The sequence below is a fragment of the Platalea leucorodia genome, assembly GCF_965183815.1.
Source record: "Platalea leucorodia genome assembly, chromosome: 3".
NCBI lineage: Eukaryota > Metazoa > Chordata > Aves > Pelecaniformes > Threskiornithidae > Platalea > Platalea leucorodia.
The window spans coordinates 16,099,941-16,127,263 of record NC_138825.1 but is presented as its reverse complement, the minus strand read 5'-3'; the positions used below and the strand labels follow the sequence as shown (position 1 = coordinate 16,127,263).

At 47.1% G+C, this 27,323-nt stretch overlaps 1 protein-coding gene across 7 annotated transcripts; it reads right to left on the bottom strand.

The window, feature by feature from the left end:
- Window positions 1-913: 913 nt before the first annotated feature.
- SEC23B (SEC23 homolog B, COPII coat complex component) lies at window positions 914-26,507 on the bottom strand. Of its 7 annotated transcripts, none has more exons than XM_082307896.1 (21): window positions 26,456-26,507; window positions 19,307-19,542; window positions 18,176-18,233; window positions 17,486-17,572; window positions 17,039-17,275; window positions 16,568-16,653; window positions 15,621-15,765; window positions 14,909-15,067; window positions 13,971-14,086; window positions 12,654-12,777; window positions 12,087-12,167; window positions 11,667-11,756; window positions 10,756-10,862; window positions 10,417-10,570; window positions 8,945-9,022; window positions 8,487-8,648; window positions 7,532-7,618; window positions 5,826-5,981; window positions 4,516-4,581; window positions 3,202-3,320; window positions 914-1,047 (listed from the first exon to the last, which is right to left on the bottom strand). In XM_082307896.1, exons 2-20 carry the CDS (start codon window positions 19,525-19,527, stop codon window positions 3,231-3,233), a joined length of 2,304 nt encoding a protein of 767 aa, XP_082164022.1. In that variant the 5' UTR covers window positions 19,528-19,542; window positions 26,456-26,507; the 3' UTR covers window positions 914-1,047; window positions 3,202-3,230. The 7 variants fall into 7 exon arrangements, 6 of the variants coding, with proteins under 6 accessions (XP_082164022.1, XP_082164020.1, XP_082164023.1 ...); XM_082307894.1 differs by lacking the exon at window positions 26,456-26,507 and adding an exon at window positions 21,753-21,822; XM_082307897.1 differs by lacking the exon at window positions 26,456-26,507 and adding an exon at window positions 21,688-21,709.
- Between the last annotated feature and the right edge of the window lie 816 nt (window positions 26,508-27,323).

Below are 27,323 nucleotides of genomic sequence, written 5' to 3'. Positions count from 1 at the left end.
TCTGCAGGGGCATGCCCCTACAGAATGGAAGGTCTGCACAGGATCTGGGGTCAGCTTCCTCTGGAGGGAGGCCGTGTCTATAGGGACTGGGGGCAGCCTTCTAGAAGCAGAAGTGCTGGCTCCAGGGAGCCCCTATAGCAACGAGGGTCAGCAGCGAGAGAGGCTGGGGGAAAAACCTATAGAAAACAGTGGCGAGGAGCAGCTTCCTGTGAAGGGAGGTGACGTTCATAAGGGAAAACCCTATAGAACGAAAGTTAGCTGCAGCCACAGCAGCTGGCGGGCAGTACCCTACAAGGGGAGGCAGCACGTATAAGGATCAGGGAAACCCCTATAGAAACAAGGGCCTGGAGCAGAAAACTTAGTAAGTCTTCAGCTTACAGTAGTATTTCTGCACTTGTAATTCGTCTCCTGTAAGCTTTTATTTGAAGGACAATTAACAACTCTCATACCCCAAAGATTAAACTACGATCCTTCCCGTTTACTAGTTGTTCTTAAAGTCTCCGTGATGGAGGTGACCCATTGAGGAGGGGATGGCGGAGAAGCCGGGTACGTCCCGCACGCCAGCTCGGAAAGCAGCTTCACAGCAAGGCCGCAACGGCCAGGCACGGGACAGCAGGCAGCACGCAGATTCGTTAACGTCTCACGACCCAGTCCGCGTTTAATAATTTGAGTACACGTGCAAAGAACAGCAGCAATCCGAGCAGACGAGGAGGCGTGCGAGTTCTGCGAAGTCAAGTCAGAGACACAGCTGTCATTTCAGCAATGCAAGAGAAAGTTTTCCACCAACGGTCTGGTGCCAGGCGCCAGGATGACTTTCTCGGACAAGCCAGCTCCAGCACAAAGTCCTGAGCTTCTGGACCACTCAGTTTTCAGAAGGAGGGCTGTCATCAGAACAGAAGAATGATTTCACACGCCTGAGCAGTCGAGTAATAGGAGGTTGAACGTCCTTGTATGTTATTACCGTTGTCACTCGGAATCCTAAAGCTGTTTCTCTAGTGTATACTTCCTTGTGGGGTCCTTGCTTTGCCTGAGGATCACTTTCATTCTCTAAGGAATAGGGGGGGAGTAAAGGGGAAGAAAAAAAAGGCACAGCAATAAAAAGGTTTTATCCCTTCATAATAGTGAAACAGCATCCACATAGGCAATTTGGTCTTCTAAGAAACAGACAGCAAAGATCTAGTGACTGTGTAGACAGAAAAAGTGATTTACTAGGGTAAGTTAGGTTGCTGCACTGGTACTGAACTAGTATCAGTACTACAGAAGCAGCAATAACAACTGGCTTCCAGGTTACCCACAGTACAGCTTGCTCCACATTCCTACACCTTAATAAGCAAGAGGCTTATTAAGGAAGAGAAAGAGGAACACAGAGAGAGAATAGAATAGAATAGAATAGAATAGAATAGAATAGAATAGAATAGAATAATTTCAGTTGAAAGAGACCTACAACAATCATCTAGTCCAACTGCCTGACCACTTCAGGGCTGACCAAAAGTTAAAGCACGTCATGAAGCACATCATCCAAATGCCTCTTAAACACCAGCAGGCCTGGGGCATCGACCACCTCTCTAGGAAGCCTGTTCCAGTGTTTGACCACCCTCTCGGTAAAGAAATGCTTCCTAATGTCCAGTCTAAATCCCCCCCAGTGCAGCTTTGAACCATTCCCACGCTGCAAATAAAAGCAACGAGTTGGAAAGGGTCTGGACCCTGTTCTTGTCACGAGAGATAAAGCACACGCTTTTCCCATCAACACAGGACTTCTCTTCCTTCAGGGCGAACCCCCTCGGGCTGCCAGCAGGCTCCGGGCGCACACCGAGGCAGCGGGAGCCCGCCCCGGCTCACCCCTCCCACGCAGAGCCCCGGCACCCAGCAGCCGCACGGCTCCGAGAGCCCCGAGAGGCCGGCAGGCCGGCTGCCAGGGCGGCTCAGCGCAGGCAGGACCCGGCGCTGCCCTCCTCGGCCGCGGGAGCCGCCGGGCCCGGGGCTGGGGGTACCCCGCCGGTCCCCCGGGCCCTGGAGGCTGCCCAAGCCCCGCCCCCGGGCAAGCCCCGCCCCGCTCCGCGGCGTAGCCCCGCCCCCAGGCTCTCCCTCAGCCAAGCCCCGCTCGCCCAGGCCCGCCCTCCGCCACGTCACGCAGCCGCCGCCGCCACCAGGCTCCGCCCAGGTGACCCCCGGCGGCGTCCGCGGACTCGGGGCCGCGTTAGCCCGTACCGGGCGCGCCGTCGCTCTCGCCGCCGCCGCCGCCGCGGGAGCGGTAGTGGAGCATGGCCCCCAGCATGGTCCAGCCGCCCAACGAGTACAGCAGCGCCGCCCGCGCGTTCCACACCGCCGCCCGCATCGCCCCCCAGCAAGGCCCGCGCTCATTGGTCGGGCCCCGCCGCCAATCGGGCGGTAGGCAGGGCGGGGGAGCGCGCGGGGGCGCGCATGCGCCCCGGCTGCGGGGCGGGAGCCGCCGGAAGATGGCGGCGGGAGCGGCGAGGCTGCGCTCCTGCCGGAGAGCACCGCGCCCGGCTGCGGTGCGAGGAGCCCGGCAGGAGCCGGGGCCAGCGGGTGGCACGGCAGCGGCCGAGAGCCGAGCTTGGGCGGGAGCTCGGCGACTGACGCGGCGGAGGGGGCGTGAGGCGACGCGGATCGCCGGGACCGGGTTAGCAACGGCCGCAGCGCCGGTTTTCCCGTCAGTTCTCAAGCCTAGTAATGCTGTGCTCAAGTGAGAGAAGGGAGGGGCTGGCGTTCAGGCCCTGCGTCACGGTGAAATGAAAAGAGAGGAAGAAAAGAGAGGAAGAAAAGAGAGGAAGAAAAGAAGAGAAAAATGAAAAGCAGGAAGGTCAAGGCCATTGCGCATACAGCTGAATTAGGGATAGCACGAAACAGTAATGCTCTTACCCAGTTTTATTTTTCATTAATACAGTCCCTGGTTGCTAAAAGACACCTTTTAAGAACATACAACATTAAAAATTAAGATAAAGACTGTTAAAATCTATATGGGCTAAAACAGCCTTTAGCTCCAATTACAATGTATGAAAAATGTAGAGTAAACAGAATATAGACAAAAGGGAATACAAATAAATTAATATCTAGAAGGGCCAAGTACAAAACTCTCCCTGAATATTTATTTCATGTCATACTTAAAAACCTTAGTCTAAAAGAGAGAGAAGGAAATGTAAATAAATTGCTCCACTTCTGTCATCAGCATGATCTATGTACCTCTTCTGTTCTTCTCGGTTAGATCAAAGTCATGATGCACTTGAAACTGCCAACTTTTTTAGATGGTCCATGAATACCTGGAGACTAACATCATCTGTCAAGATTGGAGCGCCCGATTCCTGCAGAAAAAGAAATAACGAGCCCAAAATAGCGTTGTTAACACTGGGGACTAACTGAAAGCAAATCAGATGTCAGCACTCTGAACTAACTGCCTGCTGAATCAACCACCTTTTTTTCCTGCAAAGGACAGATCTAGTGGAAAGATGCTACTCTTTGGCAACAGCACTGACACTATCCTCTAGCGCAATCTGAACTACTGGAAAAAAGAAAGTCTCTTTTTTCTAAAGCATTAGGAATTTTGCTGCCCAAAGCTCTACACAAACAAGGTAAAGAAAGAGGATATAAAAGTCTAGTAGTCTCACATAAATTAGATCTATATGTATCCATATGCTAGTTACTTTTTCCAGAATACTAAGTACACCGTGACCTAAGAGTTTTAAATCATACTTGTAGGGAAGGGTGAAGATGATAAATTTCTACATCAGGTCATCTGAAACCTCTAAGAGCATATTCTACATCAAATCAGCTGCTTCCTTCAGTAGCAGCCACCACAGAAAATCCTCCTGGTCTGCCTGTGCCCCACGTGCAGCTGGGATACAGGAAGGGAGCTCAAAGGGGCAAAGCAGGGAGCTCAAGGGTCTCCTTGTGGAGACCACTCATCTCTGGCCATCAAGCTGCTGAGGTACTGAGCTCTCGTGGCAGCACCTCTATTTGGACAGCCATTCCTTGGATCCATTGAGAAATAGCCCCAAAGTCAACTGGATTTTGCTGAAAATGTGGGGGGATTCAGTACAAGAACAGCAACACGAGTTCAGTCATCCAGTATTCTGTAACTGTATTCTGATCATCTAGTGCTCCCCACCAGTACTGTTCATCTTACCAACAACCACGGACTTGAATCAGCAGGTTGAATAAAAATCTAACCTGCCTAAGCTTTAGAGGCAAGTCCAATGAATCAGTTGTGTCTTTTAAAATGCTACAATTATTGCAGTCCCAGCTGGTTAATTCCATTATCAGATCCTTTCGTACATAGAAATAAGCTCGTTTCCTTGCACTGCAAAGCGCTGTAAGATTTTCAAATCCAGTCACAAAAAAAATGTCTGCAAAAACGCTCTTAAGTAAGAAATAGAGGACAAACGTAACCTGCTCACCGTTTGTGGCCATATGTTGAAACAGGATGGCTACTGCATAGACAAATATGTAAATGTACATTTTACAGTAATCCCAAACACTAGCAGCTCTTCCATTGCTTACCTGTCCCCACGCATAGAGGTTATTGTGGGTCTGAGAAGGGTTCACTTTAGACAAGAGGAACCGGGCCTATTAAGACAAAACATTAGAGAAGTAGCTTTGTAAAATGACAGACCTGTCTGCTCCCTCAAGACTTCTTACCGCCTTAGATACATGACTAGTGATGTTCCTCTGCTTTTGCAAGCAAGGTATGAGTTTAACTTAAACAGGTTTCAAGTCCAGAAACAGCCCTGCTCCACAATTTTTTGCTGGACTTAAAAGCAAGCATCTGCTTACTTTGAATGGTCATGTGTTCTGCAAAGATAAAGGATACTATGACTCCACTGTGACTCCCACAGGGCAGAGACAACAGTATTGCTTGAATGGCTTATAATTTTACAAATTGCTTTGCAAGAAACAATATTCAGGAACCGTACAACAGAACGAGGCTGAGGAAGAAACCTTGGGGGAGGGAGAGGGGGGAATCAAGTTAAAAGCTCTGGGCATCTTCCTGTCCTCTCAAAATGAGAGCAGGAATTCATGCTGGTTGCGCTCCCTTCCCTGCTATTACTTTGGAGTTAAGTTTACAACGAGGTGGTGGCAGTACTCTGTGGGCACCTCCATTTGGAAAAGGAAAACATCTCCCAACCCTCTCCAAGGGGCACGGAGTGCTCTGCTACAGCAAGGGGTGCTCGCCTGGCAGAGCAGCTCTGGCTCCAGGCGACACGGGCACGTTGCCAGCGCAGTTGCGTGCCCGTCTGCTCTTCAGAAAAGAGGTCAGCGGAGAACCAGCATTAACACTGTCGCATCAGAAATTAATACTGAATTTTTGTTTTGGAGCATCAGTTCCTGCCTCTTCACTGCTACAAACAAGCCAGACACAGACAAGCACTGCACAACTGCAATTCCAGGAAGAGGAAAACCAGGAACTATTTTATATCCTTACTCGGCATCTGAGACTAAGGGAGCAGATGGTCAATCATTCAGCGTAACTTACTGTCCTAGCAAGCTAACTGCACTCCCCATCTTGGGTAAATTTAGATACGTAGCCAAATAATTTCTCTCCCAACTGTTTGGGGAATAAAATGATAATTAAGCTGACTTTTTCAGGGTTTTTTCCATCCTCAGATTTCAAAAGCATATCAAGCGAGTGACTGACTTATTAAAAGACAATGTTGTAGTAAGAACTCATGAGAAAATACTCAAGCTCTGTACTTTGAAGAGCTAAATTATCACTGTATTTAACTTACAGAACCATCCTTTCAGTAAAACAGAAACAGACAGGTATTTGCTCTATTCAACAACAGAAAGCGTTCCTCGATAAACCTCCTTACCTGACTGCCCCCATGTTCAGTGTGGACGTAACGCGGCATTGGGAATCTAGTCTGCAAGATTTCCTGGGCGTCATCCAGCGGGGCTTGCAGTAGGTGCTTGAAGTTTTCATATTCAGGCATGTCTTGGTAACCAGCTTTCTGCCACTGTGCAATAGTCTATTGATGGGACAGGGAGGAAATGAAAAAATAGTAGAGATCTCTGCAAACCTCCACTTGTTAACCTGCACGTCTTAAGGCAGCAGAACATTACATGTACTTCTGCTTACAGAGCACAGGGCAAATGCACGCTTTCACTACTCTGGCAATAACATTATTTAGTTTCTGTCTGTTCCTGAATTTAATAACAGGCACTCGAAACAGGAGCTGGTAGCAGTTTGTGCAGTGCAAGAGCAATTTGTTGAAAGTGATCTTCAAGCCTTTATGTTTCAGCCTGCGCCAACATAGAAAACACAAAGCATTTATAAATCACTGACATTTTGAATCTTGACTTGGTCTTAAATGAAGCAGCCATTACCTTACGGTACCTAACAATTGCTCTGTACCTGCGCAGATCACACGCTTGGCTCTTCCTTTGTCCGAATTTTACTGCAACAGTAGGTAGAAACTGTTTAAGTTAACTCTGGAAGATTTATTGTCATTGTTGACTCAAGCGTTCAACTCCTGTTCACATCAATCGGGTATCCCTGCTCACTTCTCAAAGGGAACAAATCCTACATGGGGTGAAGTCAGGATCTAATAACGGAGCTGCCGCAAACTATCACGCCAAACTTCGAGCACTCTAATAGCAGTCGTCAAATGAAGTAGCTTAGTTGAAAAACAAAGGGAAGAGTTTAAATGCCTCCCAAAATATTTTCAATAGGAATATCTGACCATAAACTAAGATGGGTTTATTTAAACTACTCCAATCTGATGCCCTGTTTAGGTAGAAGAAATTGGATGAGGGCCACTCCCCAAGCAAGACTATAAAGGATACGAGGGGGAAAAAGGCATCAAAGAACAGCGAGATTTCCAGAGAAAAAAGCAGAAAGCCAGCTTCCTCTTCATCCCTTACCCCGTAACTACTTTAGGGTGTGAGACGTTTCCATTCTGCAGCTACAGTAGCATACCGCTCCCTTACAAAACCTGACAGGACCGAAATACAGACATACAGGTCTGCATACTGAAGAGGCACTGGAAAGCCAAGGCTTTGAATATCGGTATAAATCTGGATGTTCAGAAGCGGCCAGTGCCTAAGCACTTACCTCAGTCATGATGGAAGGAATATAGGAACAACTGTAAAAAATGTCCAATATTTAAAAGCAAAAACCGGAAAAATTTGTAACTGATTTCTTTAAGAGCAGCATTATTTAAGTGTCAAAACCCAGCAACCAAGTACGTCACGTATCTGAAAATCAAACTGCAGCTCTCTGCCCTGCTTAGTTTCAAGTTTCTCTGTCCTCTTCCACGCATGGCAAGGGACCATGTTCATTACCAAGCTAACATGACAGCTATTCCTCAGTGCAGAACACATCCTTAGCGACTCCAGTAGGAATTTTTTTTAAGTTGGCCTGTGTGGTAATTGTATTACAACTGGCAGCATGTATATGATGTCATTATACTGGTGTGGGCTTTGCCAGCAGCCTTTTTTATACGAACAGTGATACTGTCTGCATGCACGGCAGGAGGGAGGAAGTGCAAACAGAGAAAGAGAACATATTTCACCGTACCTCACCAAGGTAGATAACAATCTGGAAGAAAGTATCCATCAGTAGGATTCTGTCAGGAAGAATACTGCTGCTGTCCAAAAGCACTGGCTGGGGAAAACAAAGAAGAAAGTCAGGTACCGCTAAGCCCCCAGAGCTGTATTAACCTTCATGGCTAGCCGAACAGCTTGCTCAGCCCTGCCCGTATAGACGCGACTCCACCAACGGCTGCTCAGTCCACGTGGACACCTTGCAGAGCGCGGTCAGCCTCCTGCAGCACCGCTGAACGGAGCGGCAGGTTATCAGCTACTGTATGAAGCGCAGGATGCGAGAGAGCAATTTCTATGGCTATCCAAGTTTGATTTGAAATGATCTGGAACAAAAGTATCTCAAGAATAATACGGAATAACATCTGAACTCTGGCAAATGCTGCCAAGAAGGTTTCAAACTGTTACTCCAGCAGCTCCTGCGTTTCCTTCCTGCCAGACACACCCCTTTCAAGGAAGCTGTCAGTATAAGGGAATCCGTGTCTGTCCACTGAATACTTGCACATAGTTAAACACTGCTGCATAAACAACTGAAAACAAGCAGCTGGTGGGAGATTATGACCTGGAAGGGCTGAGGCTTGCCGACTTACGCAGTGGAGATGGCAGCCTCTGGCAGAGAAGCAAAAGTGATACTGACAGCCGCAATGTTCACCGGATGCTGGGGGGCGGGGGCTGTGGCTTGGCAGGGAGGGGAGGTTGGTTTTTGGGGTGTTTTTTGGTCATTTTGGTTCTGCTTTTTTTTTTTTTTTTTAATCAAAGCTGTAAGCTTACTGAGAACACAATTCATATTTTACATTGCCCCATCTCATCCTTTAATAATTACCCTGATTAAAAAAAAATATATAGGGGCCTTTTTGCTGAAATAGTGTTACTCTGACAAAATACTCATTATTTTGGATTGATCCACCTCTTTCTGTTAAACAGGGACTCACCTCAGGAGGTCCATGGAAAGAGTAAGCATAAAGGATGGGCTGGATCATAATGAGAGACTGGGTCAGATCTTGCCTAGCAAAGTGGTGACGGTAATAAGAAGATTCATCTGGACTGTTATTGAAGACCTGCAGGAATGGGGAGCGTCGCAGATGGAACATGAACTGCACCAGAAAGATGAGTGAGAAGAGAAACGTCAGCAAGTTGCCAAAACTTCTGCACCCAAGTCCAATCTTTCTGAACAGCAAGTTTTTTGAAAAGAAGTCTACCCCTTATTAAATCCTCAGAGTTCTTCCCTTATCGGTCATTTGCAGGACTGAACCACAGGACCAGCCCACCAATTTAAAAAAAGCATCTGTTCTTCCCCTCTTGAATTTGATAAATGGCACAAGATGTTTTATCATCACTCTCACTCACCCTTGCACGCTTTTCCCACGGCTGTGGGAAGTGATGTGCTTACCTGGGGATACAAAGAAAATGATTCTGACAATCTGAAGGAGTTGGGATCATCTTTGTTGTATTGTCCAAATTTCTGACACTGTTGGAAGCAAAAATGGATACTTTGGTTATCTCTCTCTTTTTTTTTCTCTCTTTTTTTTTTTTTTTTTAGAATTAACACTTTTTTTTTGGAAGCGTGTTCTTTTGGCTGTTTTTAAACACAGCAACCAAGACATGAAAGTGACAATAACAAGTAACATAAAATTTATTTTTTTTTTTTTATGTCAGGGGTTTCTGCATCTTACTAGAATGAGAATGATGATTCAATCTATTTATCTATTTTTTTTAATATATATTAAATCTAGATTTGAAATTATCTAAGAAGGAAAGAAGTAGTGCTTCTAGTACTGCCCAATTTTTTCCATTAAGTCAGGGATACTATGTTATACCTAAGCTGCTTTGTATAGTATGAAACACTTCTGCAGCAACTTTGCTTCCTTCTAGAGCAGCAGCAGCCTGGCATTTCACCAACTGCTTCACTGAAAACAAGCAGCATCAATGAGTTTAGCAATTTAACTATAAATTACTCCGTAATCATTTCAGCATGCAGCATGCCCGTGTGTGTTTTGGTGCTCAAACCTTTATTTGATACTGGCCCTGTTTTTTCAGTGTCTGATGTGCCATACCTGTTAGTATCAACTCCACATGGATGTTTGGACAAAGCCAGAACCAATTTAGGCAATTCAGGCTTGTAAAATTCATAGAAAGAGACAGGACGAAGTTGCGGAAGTGATTACTACCCTGAGCTTGGCACCAGTCAGCCCACATCTGAGTGCTGTGTCCAGTTTGGGGCTCCCCAGTCAAAGACCGACATGGATATACTGGAGTGAGTTCAGCAGAGGCTGCCAAGCTGGTCAGGGGCTGGAGCACCTCATGTAGAAAGAGAGGCTGAAGAAGCTGACTTTGTTCAGCCTGGTGAAGAATGCGATCAGGGAAGCATATCACTATCTACAGCTACCTGGTGGGTAGCTGGAGAAATGGAAATTCTGACAGGGGTGAGGGGGAGAAAAGGAGGAAAAAAAAAAATAAAAAAATCACAGTGACTGTGATCAAACATTGGAACAGGCTGTCAAGAGAAGCAAGAGATCTTCAAAATTCAACCGAACAAGACCTGGAGCAACCTGCTCTAACTTCAAAGCTGGCCCTACTTTGAGCAGGAAGGTTGAACTAGAGACCTCCAGAGGTCTCTTCCCACTTGCATTGTTCTGTGTTTCACTATCACTTCTTTAATCTCAGGTTTAACCCTTTCAGCATGATAGGATGTTTACCTGCCCTGATCATACTGGCTTCTGAGCTATCGCATACTACAACTATGTGACCATGACCAGAGCACAAACGAAGCTAGTCAATCTGGAAAAAGAACAGTGTTTTCATTTCCAGAGACCGTTTTTACTAAAATCAAGAATGCACCCAGCTGCAGTCTGTTGGTCTTACCAGTCTGATCAGCTGTCTGTCCAGCCATCGCAGAACATCAGGTCCCTCCTCAGATTCAGCTCTGTACACTCCCAGTCGTGCCATCAGCACGGCAGCTGCTTCCTGGTCAAACGCAGCTTCTATATGCTGGAGTTGAGTCTGTGCATCTGCCCAGCTATAGGGTTAGTAAAGTGTTAGTGCTACGTGCAATTCACCTTCAGCAAAACCCAAACCAGATTCAGCCTCCCTCTGCGAAATACTCTGCAGCCAATGCATGCAAAAAAAAGCTATCAAAATTCCAGCACCCACTGTGGCCTAAGTTTCTGCCATTCTGCCAAAGAACTGGCACGAGATACTCACTTTCTGGCTATGGTGGTGACGCGAATGCGTTTCTGCGTACTGGAGTGCTGATACTGAGTGACAAACTGCACGGCCCCTCTGCCTCCCTGCGGTATTGGTGCGTTGTGCTACAAATGAAACAAGGTTAAGCCTTCAAAACGGGGTAGCTTTTCCATAACTCTGTGCACTACAGAGAACTCCAGGGCATTATTTAAGCAATCATAAAATAAGTACAAGCTGGAGATGGACCAGAGAAGAGAGACATATCTGATAGTGTTGTGTTTTCCAGCAGCCTTCAGAGTCAAGCATTGCTGGGCCCGTTTAATATTGTGCCCGACACTTCATCAGGTTGTCCCTTAAAGGACAACTGCAACTTATCATCTCTATAGCAATGAACATAAGAACGGCAGTACAAGGTCTAAGCTAAGGTCCTGCGAGCCCACCATCCTGTTCCCAACAGTATCAAGCCCACACAGCAGACAAGACAAAGAGAGACACACATGGAATAGAATTTCTTTGGGGTGCTCTCCCTAGCTTCTAGCTGCCACGTGCTCAGAAACTTCCTCAGCCAAAAGCTGTTTCTAAGCCATCAAGTTATTACAACTTGAAGGACCAATTCTCCAAGAATTTGAAGGTATTTATACTTTTATTCTCCACAGCACCTACTGGCAAAAAGACAATTTGTTCTTTGTTAAATAAATACCATAGGAAGAAAATAAGGGAAGAATGCAGGTTTTGTAGAGAACAAAAATATTAGGCAATTTATGCATATGAAAACAACCTCTGAGGCTATTTCTTTGGCACAAACACTTGGTTGCTTTGCAACCATCCATCTGCAGCACAGGGGATGTCATTGCATTTCCTGGCCCTGTTATAAACAAATACTTTGGTGTGTAAAAAAGACGACAAAAAAAAGCAAAGCCAGGACTGACCTGATTTACCACTTCAAAGTAAATGGCCAGAGTTGTGCTGGGATCCAGACTACAAATTTTCCATTGAGATGTTCCTCCAATTCCAAGTTCCTGCATAGAATTGAAAAGAAAGCAGCATATTTGTCTGTAGCAGCACGTAAGGCAAGCTTACGTTAAATCCTGATCAGAGGTACAAGTTACAGCAGGCCTTCTAGATTTCCTATGTTTTGGGTGCGAATGAAGTTACTGGAGGACATAGTTACAAGAAAGCCTTATGGGACAAGAATTTAGTCTAGGAAAGACTGTCTTTTCCTAGGGGTGTTTCCAAATTGTTCTTCTCCTTGAAAACTCTGACATTCTAGCTGAGCTGTAAGTCTAGACAGAAACTTTGCACTGTTTATTTACTTCTTTATTAAAGACTTTTCCACGTCAGAAACTTACGTTTTCAGAGACACACGGCCCTTTAGCATTCAGGGATATGCATGGTCCAATAGCTCCTGCAATCTTCAGCTCCCTAGAGGTCTAGAACAAGGTAAAAAAAGTTGTGGTTTGGTTTTTTTTTTTTTAGATCAAGTCAGTCAAATAGAATACACACAGACTAAATCAGCTTTGATCAGATGATGCATACACATGGCTGTCAGGGAAAGTATCTCTTGAGTACTTTCCCAGATCACCTAGTGCTGCAATTAGAGAACGTAAGAGAATCTACATAGTCACGTTTTAATAATGAAGACGTATTTATAGTGGCCACAAAAGAGTACGAAACGTTCCTTGCTGAGAAGAGGCTGAGCTCAGCTGCCTTTTCTAAAAACAAAACAAAACACAAATGTAATAAGCTTTCAAACAAAAATCCCTCCACTCACTCCACTACAGTGCTTCTCCCAAAACAGGCACTATGGCTGACCTCAAACATGTCGAATTTTCTACACCCCAGATACTTAATTGACTTTTGAATGAACAGCACTTGTATTTCCTAGTTAACGTCATCCAATGAAACTCATCTCTCACCTTCACGTCCAAACTTGCACCAAAAGCCATTCGAAATTCCCCGTTGAACCCTTTGTTAAATACCCGCTGGAAGGTCTGCTTGAAGAGAGAAGTGTTGAAGGAGTCTCCCATCACCATGTGTCCTCTGGGAAAGAAAAAACAATACACAAGGGAACTGAAGCAACTGGGAACTAGAAGTAAAGCACAAAGGATACATTCCTCCAATTCTCATGCATGCAAACACATGAAGAAACTGTTTTAAAGCATGCCTTTGCATAGGTAGAATTCACATCAGGGAACGCAGATTCACGGGTGCCTCCTCCAAAGCCAGAGAAGTTAATGCTCCATCTTTGCCAGCTTGCTTTCTCAACTATATTTCTAGCTGCCTTAAAAACGCTCACGTTAGAAACATCTCAACCCAGAAAAGAGCTTTGCTCAGCCTGCTTCCCCTGAGCAGGGCTGGGCGCACGGCTGGAACCACCCACACTACAGACAGGATGGCTGCACCGCTGCAGCACAAGGACGGGTGCATGGGTCTGTGCTGCGCCTCCCCTGACTGCCTTGGTAAACCCAGGCCTGATCAGATGGGGCTTAGTAACACAACCAAAGGGTCAAACAATCTCTCTTCTGCTTACTGAGGATTACGTGATTATTTACAAACACCTTGCATGTGCCCAAACCTTTCTTTGGTCCCTAGACGCAGCAGATTTAAAATGGCCAATAAAAGACATGATGAGTACCTAAAAGGCCCAGTTTAGCACACAGCCTTCCTCACAGAGACCACAAGGTTTTCATCAATATAGAACACGGACATTTACCTCTTAGAGACATCACTTAAAACTAGACCCAGGGAAGCCAAGAATCCTTGGAGAAAGTCCAAGTGAGCTGTTAAGCAAAGAAAATCTGGCCCACACAAGGAAAGCTTCTACCGACCATACCCAAAGCTCTGCTTTTCTGATGGGACTTCAGTCATGCACACACCACAGAGCACGGCATCTCTATCCCATCAGTTCTGGAAAGGACACTTGCTATCTCCCAAGGAGGCAGAAGACATGTTGCACCATGCTTTAGAATACCTTTCTCAAAGCAGGACATGGAGTTTTCTACCAGCAGTGCTAATTCACATGCTGCTTTGAGACTTCAGAAATGTGGACTGGGATCACAGGAGGTTTGCCATGTAATTCCTGGCAAATTCAAATCACAGTTTAGAATAGAACAATAAAAATCTCACCCTTTTGCCCTGACAGCAAACTTAACTGCTTTCTGAACTGTTCTCCCACTCCAAAAAAGAAAACACAAACCAGGTGCCAACTTTGTGCTCTCCTGCTACGAACATACCCGGTGAGGTTTGCACAACATTTCATCTCTAGCAGTCCAGTCTGATCCAGGGCGCAGGCATAGATGTCGATGCAATGCCCGTTGGCTGCAGTGCGATTAGCCAGAGTCTCATAGTGCTGGGGAAAACATACATGATGTTTAGGGTGCTGCAATGGGCAATTTTTCTTCTGCTCTCCAGCTGAGGCCAATACGTGAAACACAAGGTACAAATGAAGCAATTACCAGTGCTGTAGTAAGAAAATAGCTGCTTACTCCTACTACTCTGCTGGAGCACACTTCTCTCTAGGATGTTTGCACTTGGATAAGCTTGAGTTGCATGGTGCAAATACAGAGAGTGCATGAACTGCACGGGATCTTTGTCTGTGATAACCTAGTGGAAACCCAAAGGTTCCGGGTGATAGTTAAGAGAACAGGTGTCAGACTGCTTCCTCTAAGCTGACAGGGACATTTCATGACTGACATTTTAACTATTTTAACTGTTGTTTCATATGCCAGGAAGACAACGGAGGCTTTCTGGAAGTGACCAATTCTTGGAACACAGGTTTTTCCTCCTCAGAAGGAGAAACGATGATGTTGATGAACAAACTCTCCACCCACCATCAGCTAAGAAACAACACTGAAATACTTCTTTCTCTGAGAAGGCACAAGACTGTGCTGGAGAAGTAACTAGGAGGAAGTCTTTTTTACCCTTCCCTTGACCATTCTCACAATTTAACATACACAAAAGGCTCAGGCACTTCAAGGACTACTATGCAAATATCTGGACATACTGTTCCCACATCGAGAGAATGGGATATGTTTGTTCCCTGGGGAAGGACACTGGACAGCTGTCAACATAGCAGTGTATGTAGCAGTGTATGTCCTTTCGCTCCATTTAGTGTTCTGACACAATATGCAGTTTTTGTTTTTAAAGACACCCAGCAGGCACTAGCACCTACCTTAGTGGCCTTCTTCATGAACCTTGCGTTGTCCTTCTCTATGTCGTGCCAAGAACGGATGGGTGTTTTCAGTTCATCTCCTACCACCATACCTGGTCCTTGTGTTGGTGGCCCACCTGTAAACAGCATTATTCTGGCCCCTGTGTTTGGAAATGTGCCCTGAAATAAAAATAAAGACTTATATCAGAGAGACAGTGGGGAAAAAAAAAAGGGGGGAAAAAAAGGGAGAGACTGATTAAATGGCAACAAGGCTTTCTTTAGAGATGCATCTGAATGTTTCTGCAATGTCATTAGGGACCTGTCTCTGCTAGAGGCTGCCTTGATAAATAGCGATGCGTTTCCTGACAGTTACAGCATTCTTAAGTTTAGACTCGAGCTAGGTCAAGCTTCCTGTCTTCGTAACAGGAAACAAGAAGTTTCTGTTCTTTTTACTTATGTCTTAGACAACCCTTAGATAAACCCAGTGCATAATATCACCTCCACATGGCGATCCGCAGAAGAATCAGAGACCTTGAAACACCTGCATATTTTACCATTTAGATGTAAACTCCCAGGCCACCCTATACCACTTGGTGCTAATTCATGTCAAATGTCAGTAGAGACAAATGGCACCCCTGCAGCCCAAGCTGGACTGACACCTGCACATGTCTCGGCAAAGACTGCCAGGTGCCTACTTTGACCGGCTCGTCTCAAACAACAGCACTAAGAGTACCTCCAATAAGCCGACAGCAATGGAAAGAGCTACTCCAGTGGAACGTAAAGGCCTCTTTCCCTGGGTCACTGGCCATGGGTCCCTTTGCAGTTCTCCAAGCAGATCTGTTAAATTCATGTCAATCTTATGTACTGGCTGCAGAAACCTGCAAAAATTCAAATAAAATGTTTTCCTCCTTATAAGTCCTTTCAGTTTAGAGAAGAAAATGCCTCTTTGTTCCTGGCACACATAAATTGCACTGAGATAGTTATCAGAAGCAAAAAGTCACATGGCGTGTTCCCTTCTTACATCCAAACTTTCCAAGATAATAGGCCTGTGCAAAATAAAAAATTTGGTCAAAGCAAGACATCAGGAACTGACAAGAAGGCAAAGTCACATAAAGCATAGGAAAGAACTTCAATGGTGATTTAGTCTACCAAAACGCACAAGAGCTGCCACTGAAAAAGAGGAGCTGAGAAAGGGAAAACTATATTCAACAGAGGCAAATGCATCTTTACTGTTCAGGGGTCACTGCTTGCTTGTCAATCATTTTTTGGACTTGCTGGGTCAGGGGGTAGGAGGTGGTATGTAGGATTGTTATGCATAGACCAGACCCCTCGTTGGCTGGCTGGTCAATCAAAAAGACAGGCCCTTGCTCCAAACAACTCCTGAGCAATATGCTTTCTGAAGACAGCTACTCTCTGTTTTTCAAGTAGAAATCTAGCCTGGATGGCAATCATGTTCTTGCAACTGCAAAACCAAGATACTATAGAAGTCTAACACATTGCCTGCAGCTCTAGTAAATCCTATCCATACGTATCACTTGATGTAGGGAAATAACTGTGACAAGACAATATCATTTAAATCTTCTTACGACGACTCCTCTTGGGAAACCCAGGTTTAGAAGCGTGACCCCAAAGGGGCATAAAACATCTGCCCTGCTCTTCTGCTGTGCTGGTACAGCTTACCTGCTTGAAATAACAGGTTGCTCTGGAGTTTGAAGAGGTCTTCCCTGTTGAATGGGGACAGCTGGCCTTGAAAGCCCAAGCATATCCTAGAGAACAGTACAGAGGAGGCAGAGAAGATGTACTATTCACACACTAAACATATTATTTGCTGTCAAGCAATACACCCTGAGGCCTGCAATACTGTAGCATTAAATACATTAAAACCTGTGAAATTATTAATCTTTGAACTCCCATTAGGAATGGATCAATGGGTTCATTATGTGAGATACACAAACAAACTCTATTTTGGACAAGCTTCCAAGGAATTTACAAAGGCAAAAAGACAGGACGGATATTGAGAGGGAAACAGGCTAACAGTTAAGCGCACTGAACCCTCCTTCCTCCCTGAGAGCCCAGAGCTTGAAAGAGCAGCAGTGGTGTCAACAGAGCTAACAGGAACAACCCACTGGCCTAAGAGATGGCAGAACATACCTGTATTTGCTTAGCTGTCAGGTCCTTTGTGCCCCTAAACACGTAGCTCTTGGAAATCCCTTCACAGCTCAGCTCGTGAACCTGGACCATTCTGCCAAAAGTGATAAGCCCCACCAGAGCATCGGCAGGCAGCAGACTTAGGGACATCTGCAGGGACTCCTTCAGCGCCTGCAAGTCCTCCTCTTCTAAGCACGTGTCGACAACATACAGGAAGATCAATGGCGTCTGCGGACCTCGCTAATGCAGAAAGAGATAGATTTACTAAGGGTGTGCATATGCCAGGTGACACTTTATAATGCCTCCAGCCAAGGAATAAAATGAGCCCTATCGTAAGCACCTTGCAGAAAAGTTATTTATTTGCATTATCTTAAGTAAATCTAACACATACATAATCTGTCACAAACAAGACAATTCTGGAGGCTTCAAACTTGCCTATGATTCATTTACCTGGACTATATATTCAATTGTTGAAAACTGAGGCATAAGCTCTGCTGGTTGATTGACTTCAGATATGCCTGCATATGCTGGAGGGAACTGAAAAAGAGAACAAAAAATTAGGACAAGGAAGTTGCAGGACAGAAACGTAGGGCCCTCCTCTGCAGTACAGAGGCTGCCTTGTTCACTGTGTGGTTATTCAACTCTTTATTTACTGCCACTGCACCAACCTGACTAATTCATGACAAGAGACCCATACTGCTGTTCTCCTAAGCACAGACAAGTGGCCAGCAGTACAGACAGCTGCTCAATCCAGTCTAAATAAAAGCTAGGACTAAAGCAGCGACTATGCGTTAGTTGAAATTCATTTAGCCATGCGAGAGTTTCTGATGGCAAAAGTCTACTCAAACCTAATGAATATCATACTCGGCAAGAACAGTAAACGTCAAGTGCAAAAAACACACTGGAAACATATGAGAGAAAATAGCATTTTTTATCTCCTTCCTATGCCCTGCAGGCTGGTAAAATCACTGGCAAAACTGAACTGAAAATAGACAAGACGTCAGGTAAAGCAGACCCATTAACAAGTACTCTGGCCTGGGTTCAGCAAGAGAAAAAGGCCACGGGAAGGAATGTAGAAGGGAGGCCATCAATAAAATGTTCACTGAAAAGATGGAAGGGCTGATGCTTTTTCCATCTTACCTGATTTCTCTGAAAACAGAAGTTACAAGCCCAGAGCTTGGCCCGATAGTCAACTTGGCTGCAAGGGAAAGATGAGGCGTTAGTATAACTATAGAAGCGATTTTACAGCACAGCTTCACAGCTTCACAATTATCTATGCTGGTTCACAGCACTGAGGAAGAAACAGAATATCAGACACTCCAACTTGAACAACAAGAGTTTTAGGGATTCAAACTCTTGTTCTATTGCCAGAAAGTCCATTAACTCATCCAGCCCTGCCACTTCCAGGCTTGTCAGAATGACAGACCACTGACAGCTCTCCAGAGCTTAGCCTTGGGCAAAGACTTGGGTCTAATCATTCTTCCACTATACCTGGGCTTATCTCAGTCACCTTATTGTTTGTACAGCTGTAGCACTCAAGTACTCCAGTTACAGAGCAGCAGGAGCCGTTCACCCAGATCCTGCGCAAACACTGAACAAACAGGCTGTTCCCTGCCCCAAACAGTTTACTCTCCTCAGCCCGTTACGACATCCTGTAACTGCTGGTGCAGTAAATCCTGGCCATATTCTTATTTCATGGGCTTGATCTCTTCTTACTTCCTCTTACTGGCCTTCCCTGCTTTTTCTCAGCCTAATGCTATGCTCCGAGTATGTATGATCATCACATGATGATCATATGATTTTGGGACCAAGATTATTCCTCTTAAATTCTCAGCAAAACTTCAAAGAAAACCTTGATGTTCATACTGGAACTGACCTACAAGCAGTAGGATGTGTAGGAAGCAGGAAACCAAGTGAACGTCACAGCCCAGGGGACAATACTGGTATAATCGGCATCTTTATTTTAAGTTTCATCATTCACCACAAAATTCTCTGGGATGGTAAGAGGACTGGCCATTTCCATATCACCTCTGCCTTAATAGAGTCCCCAAAGGCACTGCTCTCTCCTCTGTTTCTGGCAGCTCTAGTAACGGGCTGGCGTTCAATGTATCTCATTAGGCACACATGGATTTTAACAAACCCACTACATCTAAATGAAAGAGGCTGCCAGGCACCGGGCAGAGAAAAAGGGGAATAAGGAAGTAGTGAAGTTCAGATAAAAACTAGGTACTATCCAGCCTCTCTTAACATCCCCAGCCAAGACATTCATACCAGAGTGGGTTGAGCACCGCTTTGCAAGTCGGCCTGCTACAAAGCACAGGTTCATACTGCACGGGTGGCAGGTCAAGACGCTCCTTCAGTGGGGTCAGAAGACAGGCCAGGGGGACAACCATCCTCGTGGCCTCCAGCCTGCTGGAGGGCCACACGTTCCAGCTGAAACGCACTCCGTCACGCTCCTCATTTTGCTGAATGAACTCCAGGTACGTCGCCATGGGACTGCAGAAGCTCTGAAAGGATATAAGCAACACGCGTTCAGACAGTGCTCACCTGTTTGGACAGCAGTCCTGCAGAAGAGGTCAGCAGATCAACTACAGGTAGGCAGAAGATATTGCAGGACAAAGCCAATACGTTATAATGAGTTAATCCCATTATCAAATGAACCATGTGACTACATTAATCTCTTCTGTCCAGTGCTCTCATCAACATCCCAGACAATTAAAACCCCACCAAATCCAAAGAAGAAACAGGAAAATCTGACATCAAAGCCAGAATGCAAGTTTTTTCTCTTGTGATCCACATTTAATATCCCAATCCCCAGTCAGCCTCAGGCTGGCCTCAAGGCAATCCTGCCTGACTCATGTCAGTAAACAGGTCAGATTTGCAACACATCCTGAAGCCTTCGGCTGAAACCTTGGGGGGAGAGAAAAGGAGGCCAAGTCTGAGACCAAAACACTCAGCACAAATGTCATCTGCTTGCCAGCCTGCCCTGCTTACAGATGGAAAGAAGTACATGACAAAAAAGTCAAAAAAGGTCTTTGGTGATTTTAGACACCCTCTGTGCATGGCACCGTGTCCCACTCACAGTGAGGGAGGAATTGAGAGTCCAGCAGACTTCACAAAAGACATGCTATTCAATGAGGGACATGCCCAACGCACCAGAGAAGTCACTCGCTGTATTACTAAACTCTTCAGAGTACAATGTGAGGAAGAGCTCCCAGGCCATCATTACCTTTGATGTCTCTGAGAAAAGGAAGGACAAGCCTACCGAAAAACTCACTTGTCGAATCCAGCCCACAAACACCACACAGCACTGGCAGCAACTCACAGAGCCAAGAGCAGCAGCGCTATGACCTGGTCCAGCCGAGGAAACTCAGAGGTTCACCTGCGGCTGCAGATGCTCCAGGATTACCTTATTGCTGGTCCTCACTGCAGGTGGGAGATTCAGGAGGGCCATAGGCATGAGAAATCAGAAGCATCACCTCCTCCAAAGGAGGAAAAGTTTTGATGTAACATTTTCCTACAAACCTCCAAAACTCCTTGCCTTTTTCTTTGTCTGTGCTATTAAGGATGTAAATCAAGCTCATGGGCATTGCCCTGGATTTCCACCCCCCACCTCTGGGCAGACAAACAGAAGGGTTCAGCAACACATCCCCACCACAAATGGGTCTGTCAGGGTAAAAGGCAGAACTGAGCCTCTCTGTAAAAGATCCCGCACACCAGAACAGCAAGATAAACACCTGCCACCTCAGGTATGCAGTGTGACTGCAGTGCAAATTTACTCCATGTCCCTCCAAGTGCAGCCCAGCATCACTCCCGGTTGCCCAGCTGGGTTTGGCAGGGGCTGTGGCCCCGCTTTGGGGTCGGGAGAGCAGGAGGAGAGGCGTCCCCACCCCAGGGAAGGCTGCGTAGGGCCGGTTTAGTGCTGGGTGCCTGCCCCATCTGCCAGCCCCCCACCAGCGCAGGGCCCTCCGGCCCCAGTCCCCCAGCAACCCCCAGGGCCCGTCCCGGCGGTGGGGAGGTCCCAGGGCCCCCGTCCAGGGGAGGACGGACCCTCCCAAAGCCCCGGCAGATGAGCCGCGGTAGCATTCCCGTCTCCGCATGGGATCTGCCGCGGGGCGCTGCTGACCCGCTCCCTCCAGCAAAGCTATAGGCAACGCCGCTGCTTCCGAGCAGCGCTATAGGGGACGGCACGGATCCCCCCGCGGCTGCGCTCGGCACAGCTATAGGCGACACCACGCGTCCCCAGCCCTCCCCCAGGAAGCACACAGAGGCCACCAGAGATGGCCACCAGAGATGGCCACCAGAGATGGCCACCAGAGATGGCCAGCGAAGCCACAGGGGCCACTCCGACCCCTACGCCCCCGACCCCCGCACCGCCACAGGGCCAAGCGCGGCCCCGCTCCCTGCGCCGCCGCGGGTGGCACTGCTGACCCCCGCACGGCACCGCGGACACGGCTCACCCCTGCTCCGCCCCGGGGGACACCGCCGGGCCCCCGCCCGGGCAAAGCTCCAGGGGAGGCCGCGGGGCCCCCGCGCTGCTCCGCGGGACGCTGCCGATCCCCACAGCGGGGACCCGCAGGGGACGCCACTCGCCCCCCAGGCCCCCCTCAGAGGAGACGCCGCCGACCCGCCAGCCCCGCCACGGGACCCACCGCCGCCCGCCGTCCCCAAGCCCGGCCGCAGGGGACGGGGACCCGCGGGGCCCCTCCGCGCCCACCTGCCCGCGCCGCTCCGCGCCGCTCTCTCCCGGCAGGCCCCGCGCGCCCGGCAAGGCCAGCTCAGCGGTACCGGGCTGCCCGCAAGCAAGATGGCGGCGCCAGCACGCCCCGCCCTCCCCCGGCGAGGCTGCGCCGACATCTTGGCTAAGGGCACCCTCCGCGCCGTTCTGAAGGCGGGGAAGCGGCGTGACCCTACCAAACATGGCGAGGCGGCGGCGTCAGGGAGGCCATCTTGACTAAGGGCGCCAGGTGCGGCGTCGGAATGGAGCCAAACGGGGCGCCCCTACTAAATATGGGGGGGGAGGCGTCGCCTTCCCGCACCGGCACAGGCGGGGCGGGGGAGCAGCTCGGCTCTCAGGGTGCTCGGCAGCGAGGGTCGACTTTGTAACCGTAGAATCTTCTGGGAAAAGGTTATCGATAACAATTTACTAATAATACGGACGCTTTTTTAAAAAAATAAACTGCGAGCCCCAAGCGGCCTCCTCTTTGCCTCCGTTCTCAGCCCCCCTCGTCAGGCCGGCCACCCTCCCCGGGCACGCTGGCTCTGGGAAGCACAGCGGGCCAAGCGGCGAGGAGGACGGACACAAGGTTTACCCGGTTTGGTTCGCCCTGAGGACACGCACCCTTCGACAGCACATCTCTCGCCATTCACGTACCTGGTGTTTGCTTTCAAATACGCCTGACCCCAGTAAATTGGATTTTCCTCCCTTGCTGTTCCCAGAAAAGACGTGGGAGCCAGCTTTGCCCTCATGGCTGGCTTGAGGCCACAGTGGTTCATCGCTCCGTGAGGAAACCCCTACCCCGGCCTGCTGGGAAAAGCCCAGGGCCCAGACCCTCTGGGGAGGAGAGATCTGGGGGTGGCCGCAATATCCAGAAATGCAACATGCTGCCTGTGGACGCGTGGCAGAGGTTTGACCAAGCCTGACTTGCGCCAGAAACTTGTCTGTGCCTTGAAACTATGCAAATATGTTCCCTCTTTCATTGCTTCCTTCTCTTGTTGCTTCCCACGGTCTCTCCTGAAGCCAGAGGCAAAGCCTGTTCCTAGCGAGACCAACGACATGAATCCTCCACTGCAGCTTCATGTAATGCTGTGTAAGTGGGGTTTCTCCTGTCTTAATGTATGCATGCAAATCCATCTCTGAACGCTGCAAACTTCCACACATACTTCTAGGGGCAAAGACAGTGTAGCGAAACATCTCAACCAGCTTCTAACAGTTCAGGTGCCTGCCTTAAATTCATGTGGTGGTCAGTCTATAAATATTTCCCAGGCTTCTGTGTGAGCATCACTCCCATTTTTCCTTAAGGGAAATTAATGGCCTGTGACCAAGTTCGCTCACCTATGCACTGTTAAGCTTTGGGGTTTTTTGTTTTCTCTCTTTTAAATGCAACAGAAATTATGAATATTTTATCTTTTTCTTAAAGTACTTGATTAGAAGAAAGCCTAAAGTTCATTCTGAAGTTCCTTGGTAACACTCAGCTTAAAACAACAGGCGCGACATGTTTGAAATGCTGTGCAGCAGTGTGGTCCTCCACACAGGTTTGATCCCCAGGCTCCTGTTTTTCTCCGGTATGTCAGAACTCACCCAGGTACCATGTTGGTGTCTGCCTACAGCTCTGATACGGCAGATAAAAGAACCAAGAGAGGCAGTGGTATGGAGACCTACTCATCCAGGTGGAATTGCCTCCTACCAGTTAACTAGCACAAGAAACATAAAACCTAACCAAACTGTGGAGCTTAGATGATTGCCTGTAGAGGCTCTCTGTTGTGACCAGCCGCAGGGTGATGTTCATTCTTTCTACTCTATGAGCTATGTGGGACACATCTTACATCTTTCTTAGCTATATGAAGGTTTTGGTGAAACCGTGCATAGGAAACGTGGCCAACTTTGACATATACTAAGCAATCAGGAATATAAATAAATACGTTTTAAATGTTACTGTACAGTCTATGATGGAATGCTTGGCTATAAAGAGAAAAAAAAATAGGCAATCTCTTCTCAGCCTTCAAGCACCTGTAAAAATCTGTGACTGCTCCCAGTTCGCAATCTGTGCTAAGAGTTTGTTTATACTAGAAATAGCAAGAAGTTAAACAAACCCTTGAGGAGAGAAAGACAAGGTTTTCAACTTTGTTCTCTGTGTCGCTCAAGGTACTTCAACAGACCCTGGCAGTGGAAGAAGATCCAATGAAACTGCCATTGGGCTATTGTAGAGTTTGGATCCATCGGCAGGCCTTCTTCCCTTCTCTGTAAAGGGCAGAAGGAATTGGCTGACAGATAATGTGGCAGAACTGCGTAAGTACAGAGATAGGAGCTGTTTTCAGAACACTGAGTTCCACAGGGAGATTGGCATTATCCAGAGAATGCTTGAGGAAACTGCTTTAACCAGGAGCCATTCATTCCTTCCTCCCAGGGCAGAAAAGGTGTATTTTCTACTGAAGCAGCCAACAGTGGAGACCAATGTTCCAGGTCCAAAACAAAGCAAACCGAGATGCTCTCTGAGCTGAACATTAATACTGCCTTCCCAGCTTCCTAACGTAAGGCAAGTTGTGTGCTCTGCAGGGGTCAAACTCGCTTGTGTAAAGTCTGAACACGAGGAGAAAGATCACAAATTCAGTGGGAATAAAAAAGAAGAAGAATGCTACCTACACTTATACGCTAAAGTATATAAAATTCAAATTACTTTTCTACTATTGTTAACATCCTCAGACCCAGGACTTGCTCTCCAAGCAGTATGAGGAAGAGACAAAGTAAATCTGCTCTTCTAGAGCAATTACTTTATCCTTCATTTTACCTCTTCCTCACATTGCCATGTCTCAAAAGCAAAGCACAGCACCTTACTGGGACCCAGGGTTTCAAGGCCATGCTGCGCACACCCTGCTAGCATTAGATTAATTAAAACATTGAGCAACTACTGTGGGTTTGCAAGAGGAGCAAAATCCTAAAGCCCTCTGTTTCTAGATCAAATAACTAAAGCAAAAGCTTTCCCATTCTTCTGTTTTCCTGGAACAATTGCAAGCTTGCTCAAAAAGCGCGAGAGAGGGGGAAAAACACAGGCTACGTACATAAGCCCCAACTTGTTTTGTGTTTAACAGCTGAGAGAGGAGAATGCTTTGAGCTCCGCTTCCCCTTCTCCCCACTCCCCCCAGGATCTCCTGAAGAGTTCGAAGTGCAATAATTAGCTAAATAAATAATAATAAATAAATAGGAAGTGAATATTTTCAACAAGAACTTGGGCATAATCCGTGGAGCTTCTCACAGTACCTTTTTGTCCCCTCCAGGCCACAGGCTAAGCTGGGCTCAGCACGGCTGCGGGCCTGGCTACCCATTTCTCACAGATGATATGGCAGAAAGTCCCAGCCACACGAAGCGAGAGGGGAAGGCGGTCTGTGCGTGGTGGAGGACAGCCCCGTTTAGGGTGTCTATACCCTGTTTCAAAGCATGAAGTGTTTGGCAGCAATAGGAGACCCAGCTGTCCCCACTCGCTGTTGTTTCTTCCCAAAAACTGCTCCGCACGCGGAGGCAAAACAGGAAACCAGAGCAGGGTTTAAGAGCTTTCTCTTTTCTTTCTTGAGCCCTCGGGTAGCCATACCAGGACGAGACAGAAGATGGCACTCGAACAGCACCAGATGAACAACCATCACGCTTAACACCTCCAACAGGGCCCAGAGTTAAGAGGACAGAAAAAAACCAAAACCAGGAAAAACTGAACAGCCACTCAGCCGGGGGGTAAATGTTTTCATTATCAAAGCTTCAAGTTTACCATTAATGTTAATGTTTTAAACTTTGGACTGTAAAGGCTAGACATGTTAAACAGTAGCTGCTAGCTGTACTCTGGCTCAGTTCACAACACAGCCTGGTACTGTGGTTAATGTTTCTCTTGGAAATAAAAAGCAATCTTGCACTTGATTCCATGTGAAAATGCCATTTGGGTGTGACCACCCTCCAACTTGCCATTGTACAGTCGGTCACCACTAGTGAGGAAACCGCGCAGAGCGGCTGGGTAGGTTCACAGCCGGGTCTGGGCTCTCCCAGCCAGGAGGTCCCTCGTGGTCCTGCAGCAGCTGGACTGTGACCTCTTGTATGAGGCTTGCATGAAGAAATGAGCGGATCATCCTTCCAAGTGGTCACCCATGTTCTGAGGGTTAACTTTAGCTCTCAGCTTTCTACACATAAGTGTTTTCGTATTCAGTACTGGAGCTAGTATTACAGCTTCCTTGAAATGTCACATTTCGTACCAGTTTGTAAAGGGGACAGCTTTGCTAGGTAGAAGACTGAAGGAACTCAGGGAGGAAAAAAAGACTAGACTTCTAATGATATCTTTTAGCATTTACTCCCTTTTTTAAAAAGAATTACAGGCTGATAGATTAGCCAGGTTCATGAAGAACCAGAGTTACAGAAAGATCATTCCTTTAATGCATTTAGAAATAGATCAGATGGATTCCTATTTTACAGACAGGAAAGTGAAATGGCTTTACTTTTCTCTACAGGCACGTTTTTTTCCAAATTTGAGAAGCTGGAACACTAAGAAGCTTCAGAGACCACAAAGGTCGTCTAAACCAGATAAACCCAATACAAATGAGCCAGAATCTAGAGAGCTTAATAAATCAGCTTTCTGCTTCCTAAAGCCGTTCACTGACGACAAGCTCGCTCTCTCCTTTTTCTTATTGCCAATGAATACGGTCATACTGCATAAAGCAACATACCTGCACAATAAAGACGTGTTGTTTCTCTGAAAGCTATCTTCTAGCTGCAGTAGAGCACAAACAATGTGTTATCTCTGCAGCAGCAGGATTCAGAACCCCATTGTGTTAGGTCCTCTTTGAAGGCAGGAAGACAAAGCCCCACACCTCAATGAAATCACCTTTGGCCACATAACGGATGTCTGAAGCTGAGGTTAAGGCTCCCTCCAGTGAAGTGAGCAGCGTTTTCCCCAGGCTTCAGGGTGCTGAGTGGTTAAAGGGGGCAGAGAAAGAACAAACATCTGATCATTCCACCCCCACATCTCTTTTGTAAGAGTTCTTCTGCCTCTGTAGAGATATGCATCTCTCGCCTGGAGACAACACTGCAACAAAAAAAAAGAGCTGTGGGTGCTCACACTAGCTAATGCAATCAAACCCCTTCCACGGACATGCCAGCTTATCAGTACTAGTTGTTTGCTCCTGTCAGAGACAGCGTGCCTACTTGCAAACAAGAAGCCTTTGCCTCTGCATCTACACCGTCCCTGTACGGGGCAGGAACGTTTTTTTTTTTTTTAATTCTTCATACAGCACTTACCACCATTGGCCTTCTGTCCATAACCCACGGTATAAGTAGGAAAAGGGGAATCGAGCAAGATTTGAACACTTCCATGGGATCCAGACTGCTTCTAGAAGGTGCAAACTCCTGGACAGTATTGAAATAGCTGATGTAAAGTCTCCTACCCTTATTAGGTAAACTGTCTTCCAAAATCTCTTTATGTTAGCCCACCGTTTACTACTCATGGTCAGATTACCTGGCATGCTGATAACTCAGCTGTAGAGGTGCTTGACCATTGCCCTCCCAACACGGTGTCCAGGAGGGCTTATTTTCAGA